Raw genomic sequence first — 22,857 nt, forward strand, 5'->3', positions numbered from 1 at the left:
GGGAAAAACAGCTCTGAGTGATAAGAAAATGTAGAGTTTGCTTAGTGAGAATAAATTCATACATGATGTTTATTGTCTAAACCATATTTGAGAAACAGATAATCTGTAGGATATTAAAAGAAAGAAGAGAGAAACACAGCATGCCTGCTGCCTTTTTTCAAGTATTCCTTAGGCTGTATCCACTTGACAAGTCTCCATGTAAAATTCTATAGAATTGTTTTCTCCGAGTGAAAAATTGACTTTGCTAAAATGAACAATTTTGCCACTGAATTAAATGGAGTTGGTTTTCTTGCTGTACAAGTTAGTTTTAGAAAGAAAAAAATGTTCATTGATGCAAGAAATTTCTCCCTATTAGCCCAGTTTTGGTGACACCATGGATATTAAGACGGAAGATTGCCCAAGCAAGATTCAGCAATGACCAGCCAATTAATGCTCTATTGGAAAATGTTCATATACTTCAGTGTGCTACTGTTGCCTCCTCATTTTTTGCTTTGGAACAGAAAGAAGTGAGAATTAGATACTGAGAACTATATTACAGTCTATCAAATCCTATGGCAGAAGTGGATAGTTGTAAGTTTTGCTTAGATCTGTAAATATATCTTAGTATAAAACACAAATAGAGTCTGCATGTACTCTCACTTTTTTAGTGAGAAATGTTCAGGTTTTGGATTAAAGTAAGACGTGTTCAATAGTATTTTTTCTAGACAAGATTGTTACAGTACATTAAAAGCACACTGACAATTTTTTAAAATTAACTTTTTTTTAAAAAAAAGACTTTTTTAACTTGAGGTGCTCAAGACTAATTATAGCTCTGACCTACTTTGATGATGTGGAAGCAACACACAACTGGAATGAAGGCATAAAATATTAATAATGAGAGGGGTCCTTTAAAATGTCAGCACGAGAATGGTAAAAGGTAAACAACCTTCCACAATTTGGCCACAAAGTGTGCACAGAGTTTGGAGAGCACGTGAAAGTTTTAGAGGGGCTTCCAGTGGGAGAGTTTAGAATGGTGAGTTTATAGGGTGAGTGAGAGATGATGCAGACAGAGAAGCAGGTACCTGAGACATGAGGGTCATGAAGGTGCTGGCTTTGGAATAATGCTGAATGCTAAAGCCTGCTGGGCTCTAGCTGGACTCTGCAGGCGTGAGGTTTGTTCCATCCACCACTCAGTGTGTGTATGAATGCATAAACCCAGGGGAGAGCAAAACCCTGTGGTTTACCTCTTGCAGTATTCAGAGCAGAACTCTTGAGTCTCAGTGACCATTTCCTGGGTTTGGCAGCTTGCTTTTCAGCGTGTAACTTCTCCTCCTGTATTTGAGATCAACAAGGACAGACTAATCCCAAGATTAAGGCAGATCAGATGAAGGGCTGTTTCCATAGCAGATGCTGCCATGTGAGCACTGAGTTCCTCTCGTGATAGAGTAAGGCCATAGGACAATGCAAATGGGGCAAATCCTGTTTGTCTTGACTAATTATCAACTCATATAGTTCCCTCCCCCCCCCCCCGCCCCCCTGCACAAAACAAGCCACACCAACCATCCAATTAAGGAGACTGAATTGGCTGAAATTCTAACCCAGGCTTGCATTTACATCTCTTCTGAATCCCAGTCTGCAGGAAAGTTTGCACTGGTTAATGTCTGCCTTGTAGAGTAGCAGTTTGTCTAGCCCTGGGGCCAGCTGCAGCAGGGCACTGTCTGCTGCCTGCCCCAAGGACTTCACTGCGTAGCTGAAACTGCTGCAAAAAATTCTCAGAGCTACCCTCAAAAATGATTTAAGCTAAGTCTAATGAGTAAGTCTTTTGACAGAAATTGATACTACTGAGACTGTTCTGTAAAACCACAGCAGTTTATTTCAGTATTATCTTGGGAGGAGGCTTTCTACTAAACAGAGAAAACAAGGTTATCCAGGAGGTGTAGCTGTTATTTCAATATTTAGATTGGAAATCTTAACGTCCTTCTGAAACAAAATACAGTTACGGTTCCTATGACAACTGTTTCCCTCTCCTCTGGAGCATGGGCTAAGGACAGGATTTCATTACATGGTCATGTAACACTGGGCACTGTGACAGCCTTGTCATCTCTACTGCACTGTTTGCTCCTAAATGGCATTTAGCTTTGCCCACTTGTGTTGTGCAGAGCATGAATTGTAGTGACTGACCTTCACTGTGCTTATTGTCTGCCACCTCACACTTTCCAGCTTCTCTCTTTTCATTAGCAGGTTCATTTTCTACCAAAATACATCTGGTATGCTGTATTTTAATGACAAAAATTCCTAGAAACTTATTTCAGTGGTAGAATTTCTATACACTCGCATTAATTAAGAACAGCAGCTTAACAAGTACACAGAGTACTGACAAAAATTTGTGAGTACAGCAGCTAAACCAGAATATGCAGCAGATTCCTATAGTTACTTCTGAAACACACATAAAAAAGCATAACCAGTTGAACAGATATATTAAAAGACTTTATTCACAATAGAGAAATTTTTTACAAATATAAGTTCTTAAAAATTAAGCATCTTGATCTGTTATGTATTCCATAATTTCAGTTTATATAAAGATGAAAAGACTAAATGGAATATGTACAAATCAAAACCAATTTAAATACATAATAGAAATGGATATGTATGAAGTTACCATAGAAACAGTGAGCCATTGGGCATTGCAAAAATCTGTGTATAACCAACACATATGCAATATTTATCTCACAAACAATCAAAAATTTTTTTTTTTCCCTGTGAAACAATGTTGGTGCCATTTAAATGGATCTACCTCTTGGGACTCAACATATGTTGATTTAAATGCATTATTATGCTACAAAGAAATGGAAGAAGTGTGGGCAGTGTGTTTATGCCAAGATAATGTGTCCATGTCACTGTCTTCTCCCCCCTGCCACCCCCTCCCCCCAACAATAAGCAATTTCTTTTGCTCTTATGAATGACTGGGAACACAAAGTCACCATCACTAGCCACTTCCATGAAGTTAGTTATGAGAATGGGAATTAAAATGCATATTATCTTACTGATCTAATAAGCAGTGGACTGTTTGAAAATGACTGCTCTAACTTTGGTGCTTTGGGGTTATTAAAAAAAAAATCTATATATTCTCAGTTTATGAAAAGTTTTTTTTCTTACAGCTGGCAGACCTACATGTTGTACAATCTTCTCGTCTACTTACATTACTTTACAAAAAGTACAGTATAGTGCAGTTTGTACATACAACCTGAATACCAATACCACATCAAATTTGTGCTCTTTCAAATCATCCTAACTCCCATGCTAAGAAAAATTCATATGAAATGTCTGTTTTACAAGGAAACAACCGTGATGCTTATATTTAAGCACATAAGACCCAATGCACATTGAGCTGTGACTGGAACCTTCTTTTGAAACATGGAGAAGACCTGTCTGCTTCTCTAGTCTTCCCTTCAGCTCGCTAAGTACCAGCAACATCACTACAGACAGCTGGGGGAAGTAAACCTTGGTTAAGAAAACCACATAGAAAGTGGCTTAGAAAACAGACTTCTCAAAGACTGTTTCTGTCTGAGTAGTTATTTCACCGAGATGAGGTCTAAAGTAGCACATACATGTGGGGGGCAGTAGCAGCAGGTGACCCAGTAAACGTAACTAAGAAAAAATAATTATTGTTACATGTTAAAAAGAGAGGAAATATTCTGGTTTTATTCCACAGCTATGGTGGTTCAGGGGGTGGGAAAAAAAAATCTTCCTTGTAAATAACATTTATAAAGAAATACAGTGAAGTATAGTCCTCCAATGGTACAAATTCTGGAGAATCAAAAGCAGCAGAATTTCTGCTTTTCAACAGAGGAGAAAGACCTCATCCTGGCTTGGTTGGGTTCAGAAACCTGCTGTGACATGAGAGAATCCATACTTAAAAAAAAAGAAAATAATAAAAAAAACAGTGGAGCAAAAAGTTTTGAGCTGCTGTGCCTGGCTCTGTGTAGGCAGGCTTTACCTGCACATCCACTTCTATCCATTCTCTAAGTGCCGGGTGGCCCAGCTCACCAAGGTACCCCAATAACTCCTGTGTGGGAATGCCCAGCTCTGTCAAGCCTGTGCTGGAGCATCAGTGGATCCTTGCCTTGCCCCCTACACCAACACCTTTGGCACCTTGTGTGGCAGCTGCCATCTCCTCTGTCAGCAGGGGAGGCAACAGGCAGCACTGTCTTTACAGACTTGAGGGCAAACTCTATGGGTCAGCTTCCAGCTGTTATATATAAAAGTGTAATTAGTTATTTTTGGCTTCTACATAAGAAAACCTCCACTGCAGACCTGTATCAGCATAGGAAAAATGTACTCTAAAGCCTAAACAAATGTGTTCCCTCAGCTGTGAATCGCAATGCTGGACATGTGAGCTATCTTACTAAATACCATTCAAGAATGGTACTGTTCAGTACCAGATTTGTTTCACTACAGTCCAGTCAATGAATAATGTTCTTTCTCAGAATGGGAAGCCAGGTGTTTCCTACCTGAAATGTATGGAAATCATCCCATCACTAAATGAAAACACTGGTAGACTTAAAAATCAGGTAAACCACTTCAAACCACGTAGAAACAGGAATTAATCGTGCCTCATTTCTTTTTCCCTTTGGCGATGCCACAGAGCAAAACATTTCTGGCAAAGCTGTTACCTTTCTCAGTAAGTCAGGCCTCTAAGGAATATTTTTTAAGCACATTGCATTTCTGTTACTTAAGACGAGATAGTGTTGTCAGAAAGTTTTAGTTCAATGCATGATAACTTCCTCTCTGAATGACTTATCTTCTTTTCAGAAGACAGGTTTTCTTCAAGGCATCTGAATGTCTATTCATATAGAAAAATCAAATCGCTTTGTGACAATTAACCATCAAGTCTGGTGTCAAGTCTGGACTTACCTAAATCTTTGCAAAAGTAACAGAAAAACAAACTAATTGTACCTGATATAATTCTATGCTTCCAGGAAAATGTAATTGAGTGGTTTTCTTTTTGCCAACCAACCAAATGAAAGCTTAATAGTCCCTTTCTTAATATGAAATGACTACCTTATTTTACTCCATAGTAGCTTGACTAAAGACATAAGAATAACACCACCTAGAAAAGGGAGGAAACAATTTATTCTATTACAATATTCTAATCAAAACCTGAAAAACTAAGGTCTGCTAACCAATGTGCTAAATCCATAGAAACTACTTTAATCTAACTTCAACTTATACTGCAGTTTCAGAGTTGTGTCTGCATGAGATGAAAATACCCCTGGTAGACTTCATTGACAATGAAATACATCAGATACTCCAGCACGTAATGATAGACCCGCATAAGAAGAGGCTGTCACAGTCACAAGATTTGTCCTGGATGACACACAAAACAAACTAATATAGAACATTAAAAAAAAAAAAAAAAAAAAAAAAAGCTCTTTATACTTAATTCAATATGGCTTTTTGCAACATGGCAAAATATTACAGCTTAAAGCATACATCTCCTCATAGAGGAGAGAAGAATTTTGCAGTCAAATTAAAAGCATAACAGGAAACAAGTAACATGCAGACCTTCTGCTTTTTTTGGTAAAAGTGACACTGCAGCCTAACAGAATCTGGGAAGATACCCTATTTCACTTCTAAGAAGGTATTAATCTGAATTAGAGGATTAAGGTTTTATCATAATTAATTGGGTACATTCATAAAAATTTACTGTTAAAGAAAACAGACTGCAAAACACTTGATTAAAAAATTTAACTTAGGAATTTAAAACCAAATCATGTGCCCAAGTCCTGGAAACGTAAGGAATGAAGAAAAGTATAAATTAATCTTCATCTATTTCTGGTTTTCTTCTTTATTTCCATCATCTTTGTGAAGAACAGGGAGAGGATGAGCCTCTGTGTTGAAGACCCAGTGTTCAAATGGAAGAAGATCATCTTCAGAAAACAGCAAATACAGGTACCTGGCAAAGAAAAAAAAACAGGAAATGAGACCACATCACGGAAGTGATTTTCAGGAAAATAGATAATAATTCATAATTAATTTACTTGAGCATTAAAATTCGTGTTGAGATGGCATGACTGATTTTTTCTTGCACTGCAAACAAAAAAAAAACAGAACTGAAGAGATCAAGACAAAACTTTAATCTCATTAAAAATTTAGGAGATGATAATAGATAATGAAAGCTCTTGGTTTTTTCTCTTAACAGACCCTGCAAGCTTTCCAAGGAAGTTGTTTTTTCTTCTTTTACTAAAGTTTTAAAATTAAAAGTATGCAATATCAGCCTGTTCTTTGTCTAGTCAATTTGTTTCATTAGTGCTGGCACATATAATTAGATCCTATCAAAGATAGGAGATGCAATGTCTCAAAATCTACCAAGTACCTTAATCAGAAATAAAGATAATTTGCAGAAATCAGGGAATTTAGTTTATTGACACAGACTGGGAAAAAGAAAAGGCAATTTTGCTTCCTGTCACCTAAGAAAAGCTCTGCTATTTCACTCAAATTTTGTTACGTGAGAGTGTCAAGGGTACTAATGAGAAATACTTATCTGTAACAATGATACACAGAATTACTTCACATTAACGAAAGTCAACTTCCTTAACTTACTTGAGTGTCTCTGAAAGGAAGAAACTTTGCTGCACATCATCATGGCTTTCATGATTACTATAAACATCTCTAATGCCAGAATAGCCACCATCTACTCTGCAGTGTTTTTCCAGTGCCTGGAGCAGGGAAAAGAACACCCAAATCAGTGGGATTAACAAAATTAATAATAGGTCAGTTTTTCTGTTTGACAATAAAACTAGCAAAAAAAACAATTGCCACAATTCTTTTGATAAAGAGATGAAAACTTGGTAAGTGTCTAGAAAGAAAACTCTTTTAAAAAAAGACATAGACATAGTCTAATTTCATATTTAGGAAGAGAAGCAAAATAATAAATGAATAAAAAGTGAATACAAAACAGCTTTCAGAAGGAAAGACGTACGGGTATAAGGATTTAAAGACATGGATTTTCACTTACATTCTTTTTCTTCTTTTTATAGGAGTAACAATAGCCTTTCTCTCCCAGTCTCTCAGCCTTTGGAAATTGTCTTACCTATATCTTTTCTGGTCATGTTTTGGTACTTAAAATGGATTGTGACATAATTGAACACCATACTAAAGATCAGTCTTTTCCTTACCTCCTGCAAATCCCTTCAAAAAAAGGAAAGGCAGGAAAGGCAACTCTCCATTTTTGTGTAAGCTGTATGGCTTCTCTTTGCAATTATTTAATTTTTCAATGGGAAACCACTGATATTGGGTTCTGACTGAATTTCTCTTGTGCAGAAGTCATATTTTTCTTTGCTACCTCTCTGAAAAAGCTTTGTCTGTCACACAGGAGTAGACAGAAAGCCAGGACTTAACACAATATAATTTAGCTGTAACAATAACAATGTGTTTTTCTCTATTTTCCAAACTCTTTATTCAGTTAAAAGGTGTAAAACAGGTGACTGATTCCTATTTCACAATAAAAAGGAGTACATGGGCCACCTAAAAATACAATTTCTTTTCTGCCCACACAAATGTCCTATATTTATGAAGGAGAAAAAAGAGCTGATGAAGAGTATACATAAAAGGCAAAAAATATTTTGGAATTGTAGAAGGTAATTATAGTGACACTAATAAACTTTATTGCTTTTCTTTATCTTAGGTGTTTGCAATAGAAACATGGTACCTATACACCTATATATGAGCCATAACGTCTTTAAATATACTGCTATCCAATACCTTATTTGAATATTGGTTATCTTATCACTACTATATTTAAAAATAAGAATGAATAGGTATTTTTCCTTATAATTTATGTATTTAACAAGGCCACAAGTATTCTTACTCTAGTAATTTTTCTTACTCTCTTTTACAACAACTCTCTGGTATCAGACAGTATAAGGAAGGAGTAGAGAGAATTTAAGATGATTATATTTAAAACAATTCACTATCCAAAACCAAATTGAGAAAATGCTACTTAACCCTAAATAACTTCTTGCAGTGAAAATGACAGTAAGGATTGTGGATGGCTGCATTCACTCAGGGCCACCCTACTGTGAAAAAAGGTGTTTTCTGTGGAGATTTCTCTGAAAGACATTGGAATAACTTTCCGGCAGAAATACCTGGGGCTTTATCCCCTGCAAAGAGAGAGCCAGGAGATAACTGGTCCCTCCCTTTCTGAAGTTACTATAAATATCACTGAAGTGAAACAGGATGTGTAGATTTTATTCAGGGAAAGATGCTGCATTTCAAAACACACAAGCTAAAACGCAAAGCAGATGATGTATCTAAACCAGGCAGAATAAGTATTTTCTGAAGACAGATGGGACTAAGAGTCACTAATAATTACTGAAGTATTCATCACCTTCCCTTGCTCTAAAGACTCTTTAAGATCTGTGTTTTGCTGTGTGTGTTGTGCTATCCTAAATGTCCTTGATTTTGCTGGAGTCCCTGTAGCTGTGTGCACACATTTGGCTTGCACGTCAGGCTCTCCTTAGTTTTCACTGGAGAAGCTGCCTATTAGATATTTAAAAGGGATTTTTCTTCAGAAGACATATTTTAAAATATACCAGCCTATTTTTCTTTTCTTATGTGTCTTTAGGTTCTTTAATTTTCCTGGAAACATTTACTAAACGGCAAATATACTTAAGATTAAAGAGGTAATCTCCTCTGGCTGGTATTCCTTCCCTCTTGTCTACTTCAACCTGCAACGAATTCAAAATTCTGCATCTGTGTCTGGATTTTCAATGTCAAACAAAAGATGATGTTTTTCAAGGCACAGCAGAAGCAGAACTTGAAGGATAGGCTACTATGCAAGGAAATATCTGAATTCTAAACAGGGCCAGGTAAAATAAAAGCAAACTGCATTTACCATTTATATGCTCTAACAAACTTGGAGAATTCTTTGAGTTCAGAGGCATCATAAAGGTACCTGGAGGCATTGTTATGAGGTAAACTAAGGGGTTAACTTGCCCTATATATGGGGGAAGTTGGTGGGATCTGCTTGATGCAAATATGAAGCATCTCATCCCTCAAAGCTATTTTCCACCTAACTAAAGGAACAGGACATCCACCTGCAGGATTAGTAGGATAAAAAGGCTCTAGGTTGTCAGCCATTCTGGCAGTGATGGGCTTTTGTGCCCTTTCCTGCAGTTTGAGAGTAGTGATGTTCACAGTGATATGGGCAGTGGTGGGCAGGAAGAAACAATCAAACACATTTTAAATAATTAGTTCTCAGAAAATGAGGATGGCTAGGATCAGTTATGATACAGTAATGGAAAACATCAAGCACAGTGAAAACTGGCTGACAGTCTCAAACTATCATAAAGGGAAAAAAAGGAAGTGATACAAATTTAAAATATGTGCCACATTTATAATGCAGAGGGAGGCTTTCATGAGCTAAGCTGATAAAACCTTTCTGACTCAGTAAGAGTGGATATTGCTAGTGGTCATAACTGCATTTTCTCCAGCTGCTGAAGGACATACAAAATTATCTTGGATTCAAAACAGCAAAGCAAATTCATAAAGAAAAAAACAGAGGGAGCTATAGCATATTTTTAGTCTATAAAGTTAGAGAAAGACTTAAGAGACTTGTCAGAGTTTAGAAGATATGACTCTAAACCAGCCTCCTTTTCTACTACAGGGACACTGGGAAAAAAACCTAATGAATTCTTCTTGTCAGAGAAATGAGTTAAAAGTGGACATGAAACACATGAAGAACAGTTTTTTTTGGACAAAACCCAAATGGTGTGAACGTTCGTTTCTTCTTTTTTCTTGTTTCAATCTCCCTTTGTGCAACAGGTACCGATAATTAAACCAATGACCTTCAGTGGCTGGGTGTTTCCCCGAGTACAGAATGTGTCAGGTACTCTTTGGGGCAACATTAAGGAGCAAGAGGGACAGAATTGATGACATAGTTATGGTAAACTAGCATGCTATGTGCTGTAACAAAAAAATACTGTATTAGGTATAATTGTATGGCTATAAGCAGCAAGAGAGAATAGGAAGAAAAAAAAATTTAAATCTACAACTGACTAAGTTCTGGAAAGCTGTAAGATTTGTTTTTATAAAACACACAACTGCATGTTAGGATGGTGGAAGATGGGCCCTGGGCAGAAAGGGACCAGCTGCATCTCCCCCACACAGGCTGTGTTAGAGCCAGATTGAGAATAACCACAAGAATGTTAAACAAGGGACACTGGGGAGTGAGAAGGATGCAAACAAGGGTACCAACTTGAATGAAACACAAACAAACTGAACCAAATGGGTAAAGAATAATAAAAAGGAAAACATTTCAATTGTTTATAACAATGTTATCAGTGTGGGTAGCAACAATGAGTCAGGAAAAACATCTCCTGGAGAAGGAACAGTTGGCATTGCTGAAGCCTGATGGGATGTCTTCCACAAACAGCCATTGCAACTATGCCAATTATAATCTGCCTGGGAAGATTCCAGTAGTAAAACGTGTGCCTATGGGTGGTATTAGCAAAGAAGAAAAGTTAAGGAACAGCCCTCTGAATTAGAGTTTTAAAACCCAAATTGCTTTGGAATTAGTAATTCAGAAGCATATTGTTTCAGGGCCCCCCAGAGCCAATACCTTAGGGAGGCAAATACAATGAATGCCCTAAATAACTGCTCTCTACCTAGCTGAATACAGTGCTCAATGCAAGTATGGAACAAATGTGAATATTGAGGGAAGAAGTTTGAGAGTATAAGCGTACTTAATACCACTATTCTTTTTTGGATATCAGATTTTGCCTTAAATTTAATTCCTGAAGGATATCTAATTACCAGACTTGAAATAACCCTTTTTTCCACAATACTTAACAGGATTTGCACAACATTTCTGATATGATCAATAGCTACACAGTGAATACTGAATACATTTACAGATCTTGGTTGCTGTGGAGGGAGTTGGGTTTATGGGGTCATAACCCAGTAACAGCTCTCTAGCAGGGTCCCTTATGGATGAGAAATTGTAGGACACAAGTCTACATGTTCTACCCTTGGAGTAGAGCAATCTTTTATAACTAGTGGTGTAAACCCCTCCAAGAAGATTGTAATCATACACTTCTAGAAGCAAAAGGTGTTGGGTAAACTGACAAACAGGATATTTTTGAAATCCTGGAAAGCAATATCTTTGTACAAGAGAGGTCACTGTGAACAAAATACTGCAGAGTTTTGATTTTTTTTTCATTTTTGTTAAGTATACAGAGCCAGAAAAACAATGTTCTTCAGCTTGATGTATTTCCTATCAGGTATCAGCTAATTTAGCAAGGACAATATTGAACTGCAGAGAAGTGTAATAAGGACCCATACCCGGAGGATGAAACATAGTAAATCTAAAAGGCTCTCAAACCTTTAGAGTAAGAGTGATTAACTGCTGAAATAAGGGAAACAATGGATTTGGCAAGTCCATTTTTTGCAGTGCAGACTAGCTGCCCTTTTGGAAGGCTTGTGCTAGACAAACACAAATAGCTAGGTTCAGCATGACTGCTTGAAGCTCAAAGGCCAGTGGGACAAAAAAAAAAAATTCAAATCTAGAAGAGATTGCTGCAAGTTAGGAAGTTTTGTCCATATAACTTATGCTTCTCAAAAGTAACATGGTTTTATTTGGTACTATCTAGTCCTTCATCCTGGCCTTTGTCACTTTAATTAAAATCACCTTCATATTATTACTGAAAATACATGTCATAAAACTTATTTCCATATCCAAGGCCCAAATCTGACACATGTATGCACTTTCCATTCATGTGCAGCAACACCCAACATCTTGGACAGTGCATCCAAATGTGACCCCTAATCCTAGAAGTATTTAAGAAGGAGAAATCACAAGGTACGTTTCTATTATACAATATCAGCAGCTTTTGGTTTTGTCAAAATGTCATCTATTTGGCAAATGAATTACTGGAAATCTGAATTGATAGCCCTGATTTAAAATAAATCTTCAGCTTCCAACTGCTGAACAGTGTCCAGGTATCATTCAATAGCTCAGTTAACAATATTACTAGGACTTAAGAACAAAAAAGTCCAATAGAGCATTACCTCAACAGCTTCCCATCCCCACTCCCTGTACTTTGGATCGTGAGTGAGGCGCCACATGTACATGTAGGTCTCTATGACTTCTGGTCGTAGGATGTAGTATTTTTCATTTTGTCTTGTAGCAATGGCTTCAACACCACCATCAAATCTGAAGGCTTCTGGTCCCAGTTTCATTCCTAGCCAATAAAAAAAGCACAGACTAAAATAAAAGCATTAAAAAAGGTTACAAATTATGTAACCAAATCAAACTCCACAATTTACCAAATAAAGCTAGGCTTTTATGGCACAAAGCCAGGTTACCCAAAATGATATAATTTATGAAAGATACTGCAGCTCCTTGTGTTTTTAATATTTTATAAATATTTTGGAGTAGGAGAGAGCTGTTCTTCACCAATGCCTTAAATGGCAGTTACAGTTTGAACATCAGTGCTAACATTTGCATTCTGGAAGACTTCATGTAACTAGCAACAAGTGAAATTTTGCCTAAAAGATGAGGATATTTACTTTTCTATATCAAACTGGAAAATACACTCTGGGACCTAAAATGCTGCCAGGGTTATTTCTTTGTGCAATTCTATTGTTTGCAGAACTATTCTATTGTATCAACAGAACTAAGTATAAAATATTATTTTGTGCATAAAACGTAAGTAATACCTATATTGATGCATAAATGAACACAGTCCCTCTCTTACTTGTATAAGCTGGCATAGTGAAAGAAGCTTGTTAATTCCTGTTATGTAACTGTCATGTCTATTACTACAGCGAGGAGATATGCTTCAGGTACACAGAAATTATTTATAAAACAGAGCAGCCATTTTAAAAGTTACTCTTAAAGCAAGGCAGCATTTGCTCAGAAGGGATGAACACTTCTCAGTGTGCTACAATTTTCATTCAGCTTTATGCAAAACCACCAGTGGCCGCCTTCATGAAGGCACGCCGTGCAGCCAAACTCTGCAATACGGTACTCACGCGTACGGTCATAGGATTCATGGCAAGTCCTGGCAATTTCGGCACCCAGCTCGATGTGATGGCCTGTCTTGTCACTGGGGGCTCCGTCTGCTCCCAGAGCAAACATGCCTCCAGCAAAACAAGTGAGGTGTCCCATTTTGTGTTCCAGCAATCCGCCCTTCCACTCGGCGATGTACGTCAGGCCCCCGCTCGACTTTCGGATGAGGTGGGTCTCTATGGCCTGCAGCAGGACACGATCTCAAACCAAAGGCCCATTTGGTAAAGTGCAAAGGACAAAGCTGTCTTGTATGTTGGCTGGTTTTGCTCTCTATTGCTTTTGCTTATAAAGTGCAATGGATAATAGAAGCCAGCCTAACTTCAAAGTACAGCCAAAGCAAGGCAAATGAACATATATCAGTAACAATGACTAATTTTGCTTCAACTTCAAGCAATTTACAGAGTACGTTTTATAAAAATGTTGGAAACACCTACAAAATACACTTCAAATTTTGAAGTATTTTATTTTTTCCCCCTTTTACATTGAGCAGTTTCAGGTAATTTAGCTTTTAATAGTAATTTAACTTTCAATAGTTATTAAGCCATCACTTCAGCTTCTGTATTTCTCATTTTAATTCTGACTTAAAGGAGGTGGCTATTGATATAATTTAATGTAAATTATATGCAGTCATAAGTCATATTCAAAACACATGGCTCAGTGTGTGCAGTGAATGATGTTAGGCCTCTGAGTCTAGACAGCATTCCCAAAGTCCAATGGGCTTCCCCTCTCAAACTGAAATCCTCCACTTATCTATCAAGAGCAGGGTCTCATGGAGATCTCTGGAAAAAAGCCCTAAGCAGAATAAAAAGACACAAATCTAGTGGGATCTGGAAGTTGATGATGTTAGCAATGTATGGTCACTAATTACAAAATCCAGGAAGGCAACCTGCCATTGTGGGAGGAACAGAATTAAAACAATAGAGGAGATGCAAAAGAGCCCATTAATTAGAAGCCCACAAAGAAAGTAAGATAGTACTCTCAAAAAAAGTAATGGAGAGGAAATAACTCTGTCATACATTCAGCTATCTATTAGTGCTCTGGCTGTTCTGTTGAAATCATAAGATCCAGAAACAGTACTCAACATGCATTATACAGGAGAAAAACCATTAAAAATATTACTACAGACAACTACTAACAAAAAAGCCAAGGTTTTCTAAAGAGAAAGCAGTGATTGTAGTTCTCCCCATTTAAGCATTTGTAAAGGTTGTTCCTATAGGCATGAAAAACCCTCTCTAAATTAGAAGCATAAGCAGAATAATTGCAGATTTTACATACTGTTTTTTTTCTGCCAAGAACATCACATTGAAAACTATACTTTGTTTTTCAGTAATATCAGTGCAAAGCACTTAGTAAGGATGTTTTCTGCCCAGATCCAGAGCCACTATTAGCTCAGAAAATTCCTTTACCCCTTGTTTCCACCTTGATTGCATGCTTTTACTACTAGGTACCTACTGGAAAACATACCTAAATTTTAAACCAGAAGTAAATAATGTAAATTCCTGTGCTTTAAACAAATTCAGCTTTTAAAAAATCCTGCAAAATTTAACCTATAAAAAGAGGAATTAGATGTGAAAGGGGAAAGGTGAGAAAACACACAATAATTTTGCAGGAAATAGCTTTCAGACCTATTTGGGCATTCTAACAACAAGCTACCTACATTTAACCTTTCAGCATGGTATCTTTCCATCTCACCAAAATAACTGTTCTAAAAATAGGCAATAACTCTACTGGTCACTTAGCTGTTGGGTCAGAATTTTATTTAAAAAGTAAGCAACTATAAAAATAGATTGATAACTAAATTTACCTATGTTGCCTTTTTTTTAAGTAATGACTGAAAACCAGAATGAAATATTAATGTAACTGATTGACATAATAGCAATGATGCATTTCTGAACGATATTAACTAGACCAGAGTTGACTCTTGTAGTATAAAAATGGATTTTGTGATACCAATTTGTGTTGATAATTTTTTTCCTCTCTTTTGGCTCAAGATTAAAGTTCAGGCTGAAAGAGGATGACTTCCAAGAGTTTTTAAATTATTTTACCAAACTCGTGTTAAGAAACTAACAAACTGATGTTGATTGATACCAAGAATGTCACAAAATAAAAATATATTTCCAATTTAAGTATTCATGTTTAGTAAAGCAAATCATCTCTGTTTTATAAATGGGGCCTATTAAGAACTAGTACATATGTCTATTAAAAGCTATTTTATTATGTAACCATCTTATTTAAAGCTGTTTTTATGAGGTAGTTATTAGATATATTACAGACACTCAGATGCTTTATCATGCTTTGTAGCATCCTGGGTCCCTGAGTGCTAGATAATACCTGTACCAGTGCGTCTGTCTTTGTTAAGACCATGCTAGGTCATGATGCATTTTTACCCAGACATGAAATCTGAAGTTTAAGAGCAGGATAGGAAGGAAGGGCTATGTTCCCATAGGGGAATGCTACTTGCTATCTGCAGTGCTTTGGGTGCAGTTCTGGCAGGGAAATCAAGTCAGTAAAACAAGTTATCATAAAAGGAGAATATATGTAGTGTGGTGACAAAGAGCCACCCAAGTGAAAAGATCTGTCTGGTACAATTGATTCTGGATTTCCTACTTAAAATAAACTTATTTTTATTTTGATATAATTATGTACTCACTTCAAGAGACACATTTATTGGAATTGCAGGTCTATTTCAACTTGCTCCCCATCTACAAATAATTCCTTCCTGCACTGTTTGCAGATCAAGTGGAAGGATGGAGCACCTCTCCTATGAGGAAAGGCTGACAGAATTGGGATTGTTCAGCTTGGAGAAGAGGAAGCTTCAGGATGACCTAACAGCAGCCTTCCAGTACCCAAAGGGAGTCTACAGGAAAGATGGAGAAGGACTTTTTACAAGGGCATATAGTGACAGCACAAGGGGGAATAGCTTCAAACTGAAAGATTTAGATGAGATATCAAAGAAAAGTTATTTCCTGTTAGAGTGGTGAGGCACTGGAACTTGTAGCCCAGAGAAGTTGTGGATGCTTCATTCCTGGAAGCTTTCAAGCTCTAGGCAAGTGAAAGGTAGCTAAAAATATATGTTACCAAAGGGAGCAATAGCAGATGGTACCTGGGAGTGAAAAAAACAACAAAAATTGAGACAACCTGATTTGAGGCTGCAGGGGACAAAAAAGGAGTGGGAAACTTAAGGTAAATAAACATTCCATGCAGAATGTCTAAAGAAATACATTTACTACATGTAAAGCTGGTATGGTATACAGTATGTCATGTACCCATAAGCTCTTAGAGCCAGAGTAACTTTTTACAGCTAATACAGTTCCTGGCAATTTTTCTTTTTAAGCTTTTACCTAAGGCTCTGCTTACAGACCTCACTGCAGTAAAGCCTTCAGCCAAATTACTTTTTTCTCCATCTTGTGGGAAATTATTCCTTCAATGCAACAACTGTATAAATGCTTGTGCACTCAATTAGAAACACTAACAGTTCTTTTTACAGTTTGAATTGTGACTCAAGTGCTCCTTGCATTACTACTAGCATCTTTTTCACGAGTTTGCATGTTAAAATTATGCCCTTGCCTATCTGTCACAGTGAATGAGACATTAGGAATGGTTTCAACTACACAATTGCAAATTGCACATTTGTGTAATATCTGTTATTGACAGCATAAAGGAGAAACTCTTCAGTTTTTCCCAACCTGAATTCCTCCCCCTTCTGCCCTCATTGTTAAGGCAATATGTTTTGTGTTCTCTCCTTATCAGCCTGTTCCTTAACCTATACATTATACTGCCAATTCTTACCCTTGCAAAATTAAGCAGAATTGGACTCTAATAAATAACCATTCAGTTCTTCATGTCTTCAAGCTTTTCACACATCTTAAATTATGTCTTTATCACCCCCTTCAATCCATCCCTGACTTGATTTTGTGGTTGCAAAGTCCTTCATTTACCCTTTGAGTTACATAGAATGTATTATTTATAGGGAAACACAGAAGACCCAGAACTGAATCATCTCTCTGTTCAATGACATAAAAACTAATCAATAAGCTTATTTTTACAGGCGTTCTCTCTTTACACTGGATTACACTGACAGGTAACAAAAACATTAACTGAGAGCCTGCAGAGCACAGGTGGAGGCTTCTTAGGAAAAATGATTGCTCCTCTAGGCTGCTCAATTTCTAAATAGACATGTGCCACAGAAGAGTTAACTCTGCTGGCAGAGCTAACAAATGACAAACCTCAAACAGCAATGCGACCCCACAGCTCTGCTACCTCTAGCTCTTAGGCATTTTACCTCTCCTTTTACAATATCTTCTTAATTATGATTAGTGAATTTCAATGATTACTGCTGTTTTAACAAAATTCAGGTGGTTTCATTTCCTGCCTCAAGATGTCACTGTAGCTGGAGATAAAACTGCCCAGCAATACAGTTCTATATTTCATACCTAAATAAATTTGAAACTTCAAAAATATGATTCTAAGTTTCAAGGGTTTATAATGTCTGTTTTGTGGATAATTACAGCACTGCAGGCGTCTTCATAACAAAGCACTATAAATTATCTCTGTTCAAACTTTTAATATATTTTTCTTCCCCTAGGAATTTTCATAAACAGTATTTTGATCATTTGAAGCAACTGTGAGGATGAAAGAGAATTCTACCATGTGTTATTTCCAATAATTCAAAGATATATAATGTCAATTGCTTACTTATTTATTTTAATATTTACAGCTTGCACCAGTACATTTTATTGCTTTGAAACAGCACCGAGCAGCTGGATTACTGTGGGTTTACATTCTGTGAGTTTCTAAGTAAATTGTCTGCTTTCTTGTTACTTTTTTACTTCCCTTACATTTTCTCTGTTTAGTTGATCGAATGCAATAGATACTTTTCTTTCTCAACATTTGCAATTAATCAAATTTATCCTTTATTGCAAATTCCAGTGAGTTAATTACAAAAAGTTTATTGATGGAATAGGAAGTTCAAGTCCTTTTTACAAATTTACAAATTTAAATACTTCTGCCAAAGAAAAGTAGTGTTGTATGCTGAGGTCCTCACTGCTTATTAAACTGAGCTTTAAAAATCAGAACTGAAACCTGACCACAGAAGAATTTTCATTTAGTTATACACAAAATATAAGAAACATTTTAAAAGCACCAAAGAACTTACTTCTTTTGGACTTTAGACATGTTAGGTAGCCAAACTTACATGTGCAATGAAATATGAGTGCTTATAATGGAGGTAAGTAAGTTTTTAAAGGGGAATCATTGGAAATCATTTAACTACTGTGATACCTATTCATTTGATCACTAAAAAGATGATTAAGTTCTAGGGAAAAACTGTTTACTTTTGTTTGAAAATCATTATTTTTCTCACTCTATAAATCTATTAGTGTCTCTCAGAACACCAATGCTCTAGCATTAAATGTATTAAATGTTGGGTCTTACCAGAAGGATAAATTTATTCCTATTTTAAAACAGTAATAATGGTCTGGCATGAATCAAATCAAGTCACTCTCAAAATGTTACATTATGCATGTACTGAATACTCCAGATATCTGTTGATTCTGACAAGTTTTTTTTTGTTATCAGAAAAGGGAAGGGAAAATAGCATGACTAGTAAGGACATGGCTGCTCTGAAAATAGCAAAGCCATGAGCAAAACCCATACAATTGCTCTTTAGACTTTTCTAGTTAAAATCCTCCTTAAAGACTTCTAACAACATTAAAGCTTGCTGCTTCTCCTGACAGTCCATAAATAAGCACAAATTTAAATAAATACTTTATCTGGTCCAAAACTTAAGACATTGTCCAGTTATCAGTAAATCACTATCAATTAAAAAATCTGCAGAAGCCTGTCTTTAGCCTTGATGCTTTGTGTAAGCATTTGTAAAGAGTCTGAAAGCTTGTGCTGGAGGCAAATCACTGTGAAGAGAATAACAAGAAGCAGTGAGTCCTCTGGACATTCTCGTCTGCTCGGTGTAATGAATCTTGTGTTCCTACATAATGCAGCCATACTATCTCTATGTGCACAACACCAGTGCAGCTGGGTGATAAGTATTTTAAACATGACAGCTAACAAAACTGCCTGTTTATTGATTTTAGCACATTTAAGTTACATTCAGTTAAGTTGCCTCCCACCTCCTACACCAAAAAAAACCCTCAAAACAAAGTATGCGTTGGAATGCTGGTTACCAACTGTTTCATTCTAAGATGGGCTGCTATTGCAGCATCCTGCCTGCCCTATTTCTGTATTTTCTTCAATGCCAACAAGTGCTCAAGTATTGAATATTCAAGTCATTAATCACTTTTAACTTTACCCAGTATGACAAACCATTATATTTGAGTTGTTGTAGTTCTCTCATTGTCCACATCAGTTATGTAGTTTTTAAGCCCACTATGATCACACAGCAAACCACTTCAAGCAGCTAAATGGAGACTGCATATGAGCCACCAGACTGTCACCTCAGTTAAACATATCCTCACGAAACTCCAGAGATGAAAAATGCCTGTCTGCCAATATCACATTTTCAGTTTGCTTAACAACTCTTCATTTTCCCTCTCCTTTCAAGGAGAAAAGAGACTCCATGATTTTTTTTTATTTTTCTGAAAGGCTGAAATCAGAAGTTCTGAAAAATATTCACTACTTAATTCTGACAGTTAAATACAGCCAAAATCCCCCAATCACTACCTTTGGAGACTAGCTTTGATATATACTCAGTTTTCGCACTGCCAAAGTTAGCAATGTGCCAAAAAAACATTAAACACTCTCAAAAAGTAATTCTCTGTATTTCTGTCTGAATCCTGAGGCCAGAAATTACTTTTCCTCTTTTGACAGAAGTTTACTGCATTGACAGGATTGCTTAATTGTGCAACCCAGCCTAGCAGCAATTTCTGCAATGGTGTTGAAATCTGGCAGAGTGGCCGTGGCACTGCTTCACAACACATGTTTCTCTTTTGGCCATTTCCATTGTTTCCATTTCCATGTGCTATGTTCTGCAGAAATTACTCGTTTTCTTGTCAGGATCATCTGAGCAGTTGTTACCCATTAAGAAATAATAAAAAATCTAAATGTCTAAAAGTGAGCTAGCTACCCTGACTCAAGGTAAAACTGCAGAAAGCAGCTGCTTTGCCTCACTGAAACCACAGGGCCACCAAGGGCTGCACTGAACTGAGCTGCTTGGGAAGTGCTGGTGAGGACTTCCCCTTTTCCTGTGAAGTTCTTCTGGGGTGAGTTACCATTCTCTTTACAGTCTCTAGATATGTCACTTCTCTAGAACTACACTGAGAAAGCGATGAAGGCAGAGTCAGAAAGAGAGAATAAATACATATGTAAGATACAGAAAGACTGCAGAAATGTCCATGAATAAATGTAATGGGAAAATCTGGAAAAGATACCTGACCATCAGACATCAAGTGTGAGACAACCTATTTACAGGAATAGAGGGAAAATTGCCCTTCAGCTTAGAAAATGAGAGCTGACACATTTAAGAGGGAAGGATTTGATGCAGTTCCTTGTGACACTGTTGTTGCTAGATATAAGTGAACCCACAAGGACCATTTTTGCTCTAAATTATCTTATAAACCTACTCAATTGTGTCTCGGAGGTCAGCTTGTTAACTGAGAAGAGTGAGATGATTTCTGTCCTGGATACTTGCAAAGACTGATGGATTATTCTATTGGCTGTCATTTCTTCAAAATATAGCTAAAAGCTGAATACATATTTGTTCTGTAACTAAATGTCACATGCTATCCATTGAAACCAGTTAAGAAAGATCTCTTATTTCATGTATTATGTGAAACAGGACATTATTTGTATTACTTTTCAAAAGAGAAAAAAATAACTTACATTAAAAATACATTCACTTGTCTTTTTGTGTGAATTCTACAGTTTATGAATCCCTCTGATGGCCTCATACATTCATACTATGCTCTGGTATTCAAAACAAGACTATCTTGGTCCTTTTTCCCATTACAAATAATCTCTTTAAATGGCTTCAGCCATATATGCATTTTTGTGACAAGCAGAAGCAGTTTTTAAATCTAGTCTGACATCTTAGTTATTGCTTTTAACCTAAGCCATTATATAATCTATAGGTGATACAAAAATTTTAATGGAAAGCATTCCTTTTTTTTTTTTAATATGATTTACAGAGCAATTATGAAAAATAACCCCTAAGCTCCATCTAAATAGATTTCAGCTTTTCACAGTGAACTACATAACTCACCATATATTTTCATTTGTGGTTTCTGGATAGCAGAAGATATTGAATTAGGCATCAAGCCTTCACACCACTGTTTCAGAATCTGGTGGGTATGTGCTGGACTGAATGGCCAGGAATAATCATGCTGCTCTCTTTGGCAGAGTCTTAAAAAGATTCTGAGAGCGTATTTTCTCTAAGAAAATACCAAGCAGACTCAGAATGCCCAAACCCGGCAAGCCTTAGTTGTAAAGAAAGACTGCAGCTTGAGCAGACACCTAAATCAGCTTTAATTTAGGAAAGTAATGGATCGATAGCAATGAAGTCAGTACCAGGATGGATTTCAAATCAGGATAGTTACTCCAATGAAGAACTTGGAATCTCAGTGGGGACTAATCATCTCGCAGCTTCTGTGAAGCTGAAACTTTGCTGCTGCTTTCTGAACAAGCACTTTGCAACATCTAGCTGCAACTCCTAATGCTGCATGAGCACTTACAGCTTTGGAACAGATGTACCTCTGTACAGAAAACAGGCAATCAGAAAACAATGGAAATAGCAACAGCCAGCAGCACAAGGAAACCTGGTTTTAGTCAGGTCCTCTCAAACTCTAACAGTCTGGTCAGACATGATGCTCAGACTGTTTCTGAGCTAGTACTGCTAAAAAGTATTAAGAAAATAGGTACTTTAAATACAGTTATATACAGCAGAGCTGAGACCCTGCTGATATTGTCATATTCAGTGATGCTGCTGAACAGGCAATTCTGCTCCTCCAGCTGAAACCTGAGCAGGGAGAACTGGTCCTGTAAAGTGGGGGCTGTCACCACTTCTGCTCCCTGCTGGGACCTCAATTAAAAACTGATGTTTTTATACCAGAGGAAGTAAAATGCTAGAAGCAGCTTTGAGGTGCTTCAAAATGTCTTCTGTGAGCAAGATGAATTGATAATTTCACACACTTTGTTCTCTCTGGCTGCCAACCCAATGTCTGAGCTATTACAACAGCACTAGCACTGTTCTTATGTTATAGCCTCAAATGCACTTAAACCTAATTTAAGATCCACCTTTTGCTCTGAAGTTGAAGCCATGCTAGCAGTGAAGATGAGGCTGCCTGCATCCAAATCTGCACTTACAAAATTAAAGGCAAGATTTCCTTAGCAGAGGACACTTGGTTGTCACATTTACAACCACCAGAGATCACACCCTCCCTCAGATCTTCACACTGACTTTCCTGTCTAATGAAAAAAAAATGGTTGCAATAAGCAACCATGGTTGTAGTTTTTTAATGCTACTAGTTTTTGTGTATGGGAAGTAAAAGGAGACTTATGACCTCCCTAGGGACAGTGTGTTTCCAGACAGATGAAAGAATAAGCAGATATTGCTTAGCATCTCAAAGCCTTGTCTATAGAGGCACTGTAGATACACACAGTTAATAAGAGATAAAAGTCCTGGCCCTAGACGCTTCCAGTCAAAACAGATGAAAGGATAGGGAAAAAAGAAGTTATATTATCCTCTTTTTAAAAGTATATCTATATATATGAAAGCAAAGAACTGAGAAAATAGGTAATTTGCCCAGGATTGGAAGGAAAGCCTTTAAAGCATTTAAACTGAATACTTCACAAGTCTC

At 36.9% G+C, this 22,857-nt stretch overlaps 1 protein-coding gene across 1 annotated transcript in view; it reads right to left on the bottom strand.

The window, feature by feature from the left end:
• Positions 1-2,453: 2,453 nt before the first annotated feature.
• MAN1A1 (mannosidase alpha class 1A member 1) overlaps positions 2,454-22,857 on the bottom strand; it is a 139,598-nt gene continuing 119,194 nt past the window's right edge. Inside the window, exons 9-12 of the mRNA XM_021547138.4 lie at positions 13,015-13,234; positions 12,049-12,221; positions 6,583-6,698; positions 2,454-5,935 (exon numbers count right to left, since the gene is read on the bottom strand). Of these exons, the coding sequence (XP_021402813.3) occupies positions 5,809-5,935; positions 6,583-6,698; positions 12,049-12,221; positions 13,015-13,234 (636 nt within the window). The 3' untranslated portion in view covers positions 2,454-5,808. The remainder of the gene's footprint in view (positions 5,936-6,582; positions 6,699-12,048; positions 12,222-13,014; positions 13,235-22,857) is intronic.

Source organism: Lonchura striata, chromosome 3 (assembly GCF_050655825.1).
Source record: "Lonchura striata isolate lonStrDom1 chromosome 3, ASM5065582v1, whole genome shotgun sequence".
NCBI lineage: Eukaryota > Metazoa > Chordata > Aves > Passeriformes > Estrildidae > Lonchura > Lonchura striata.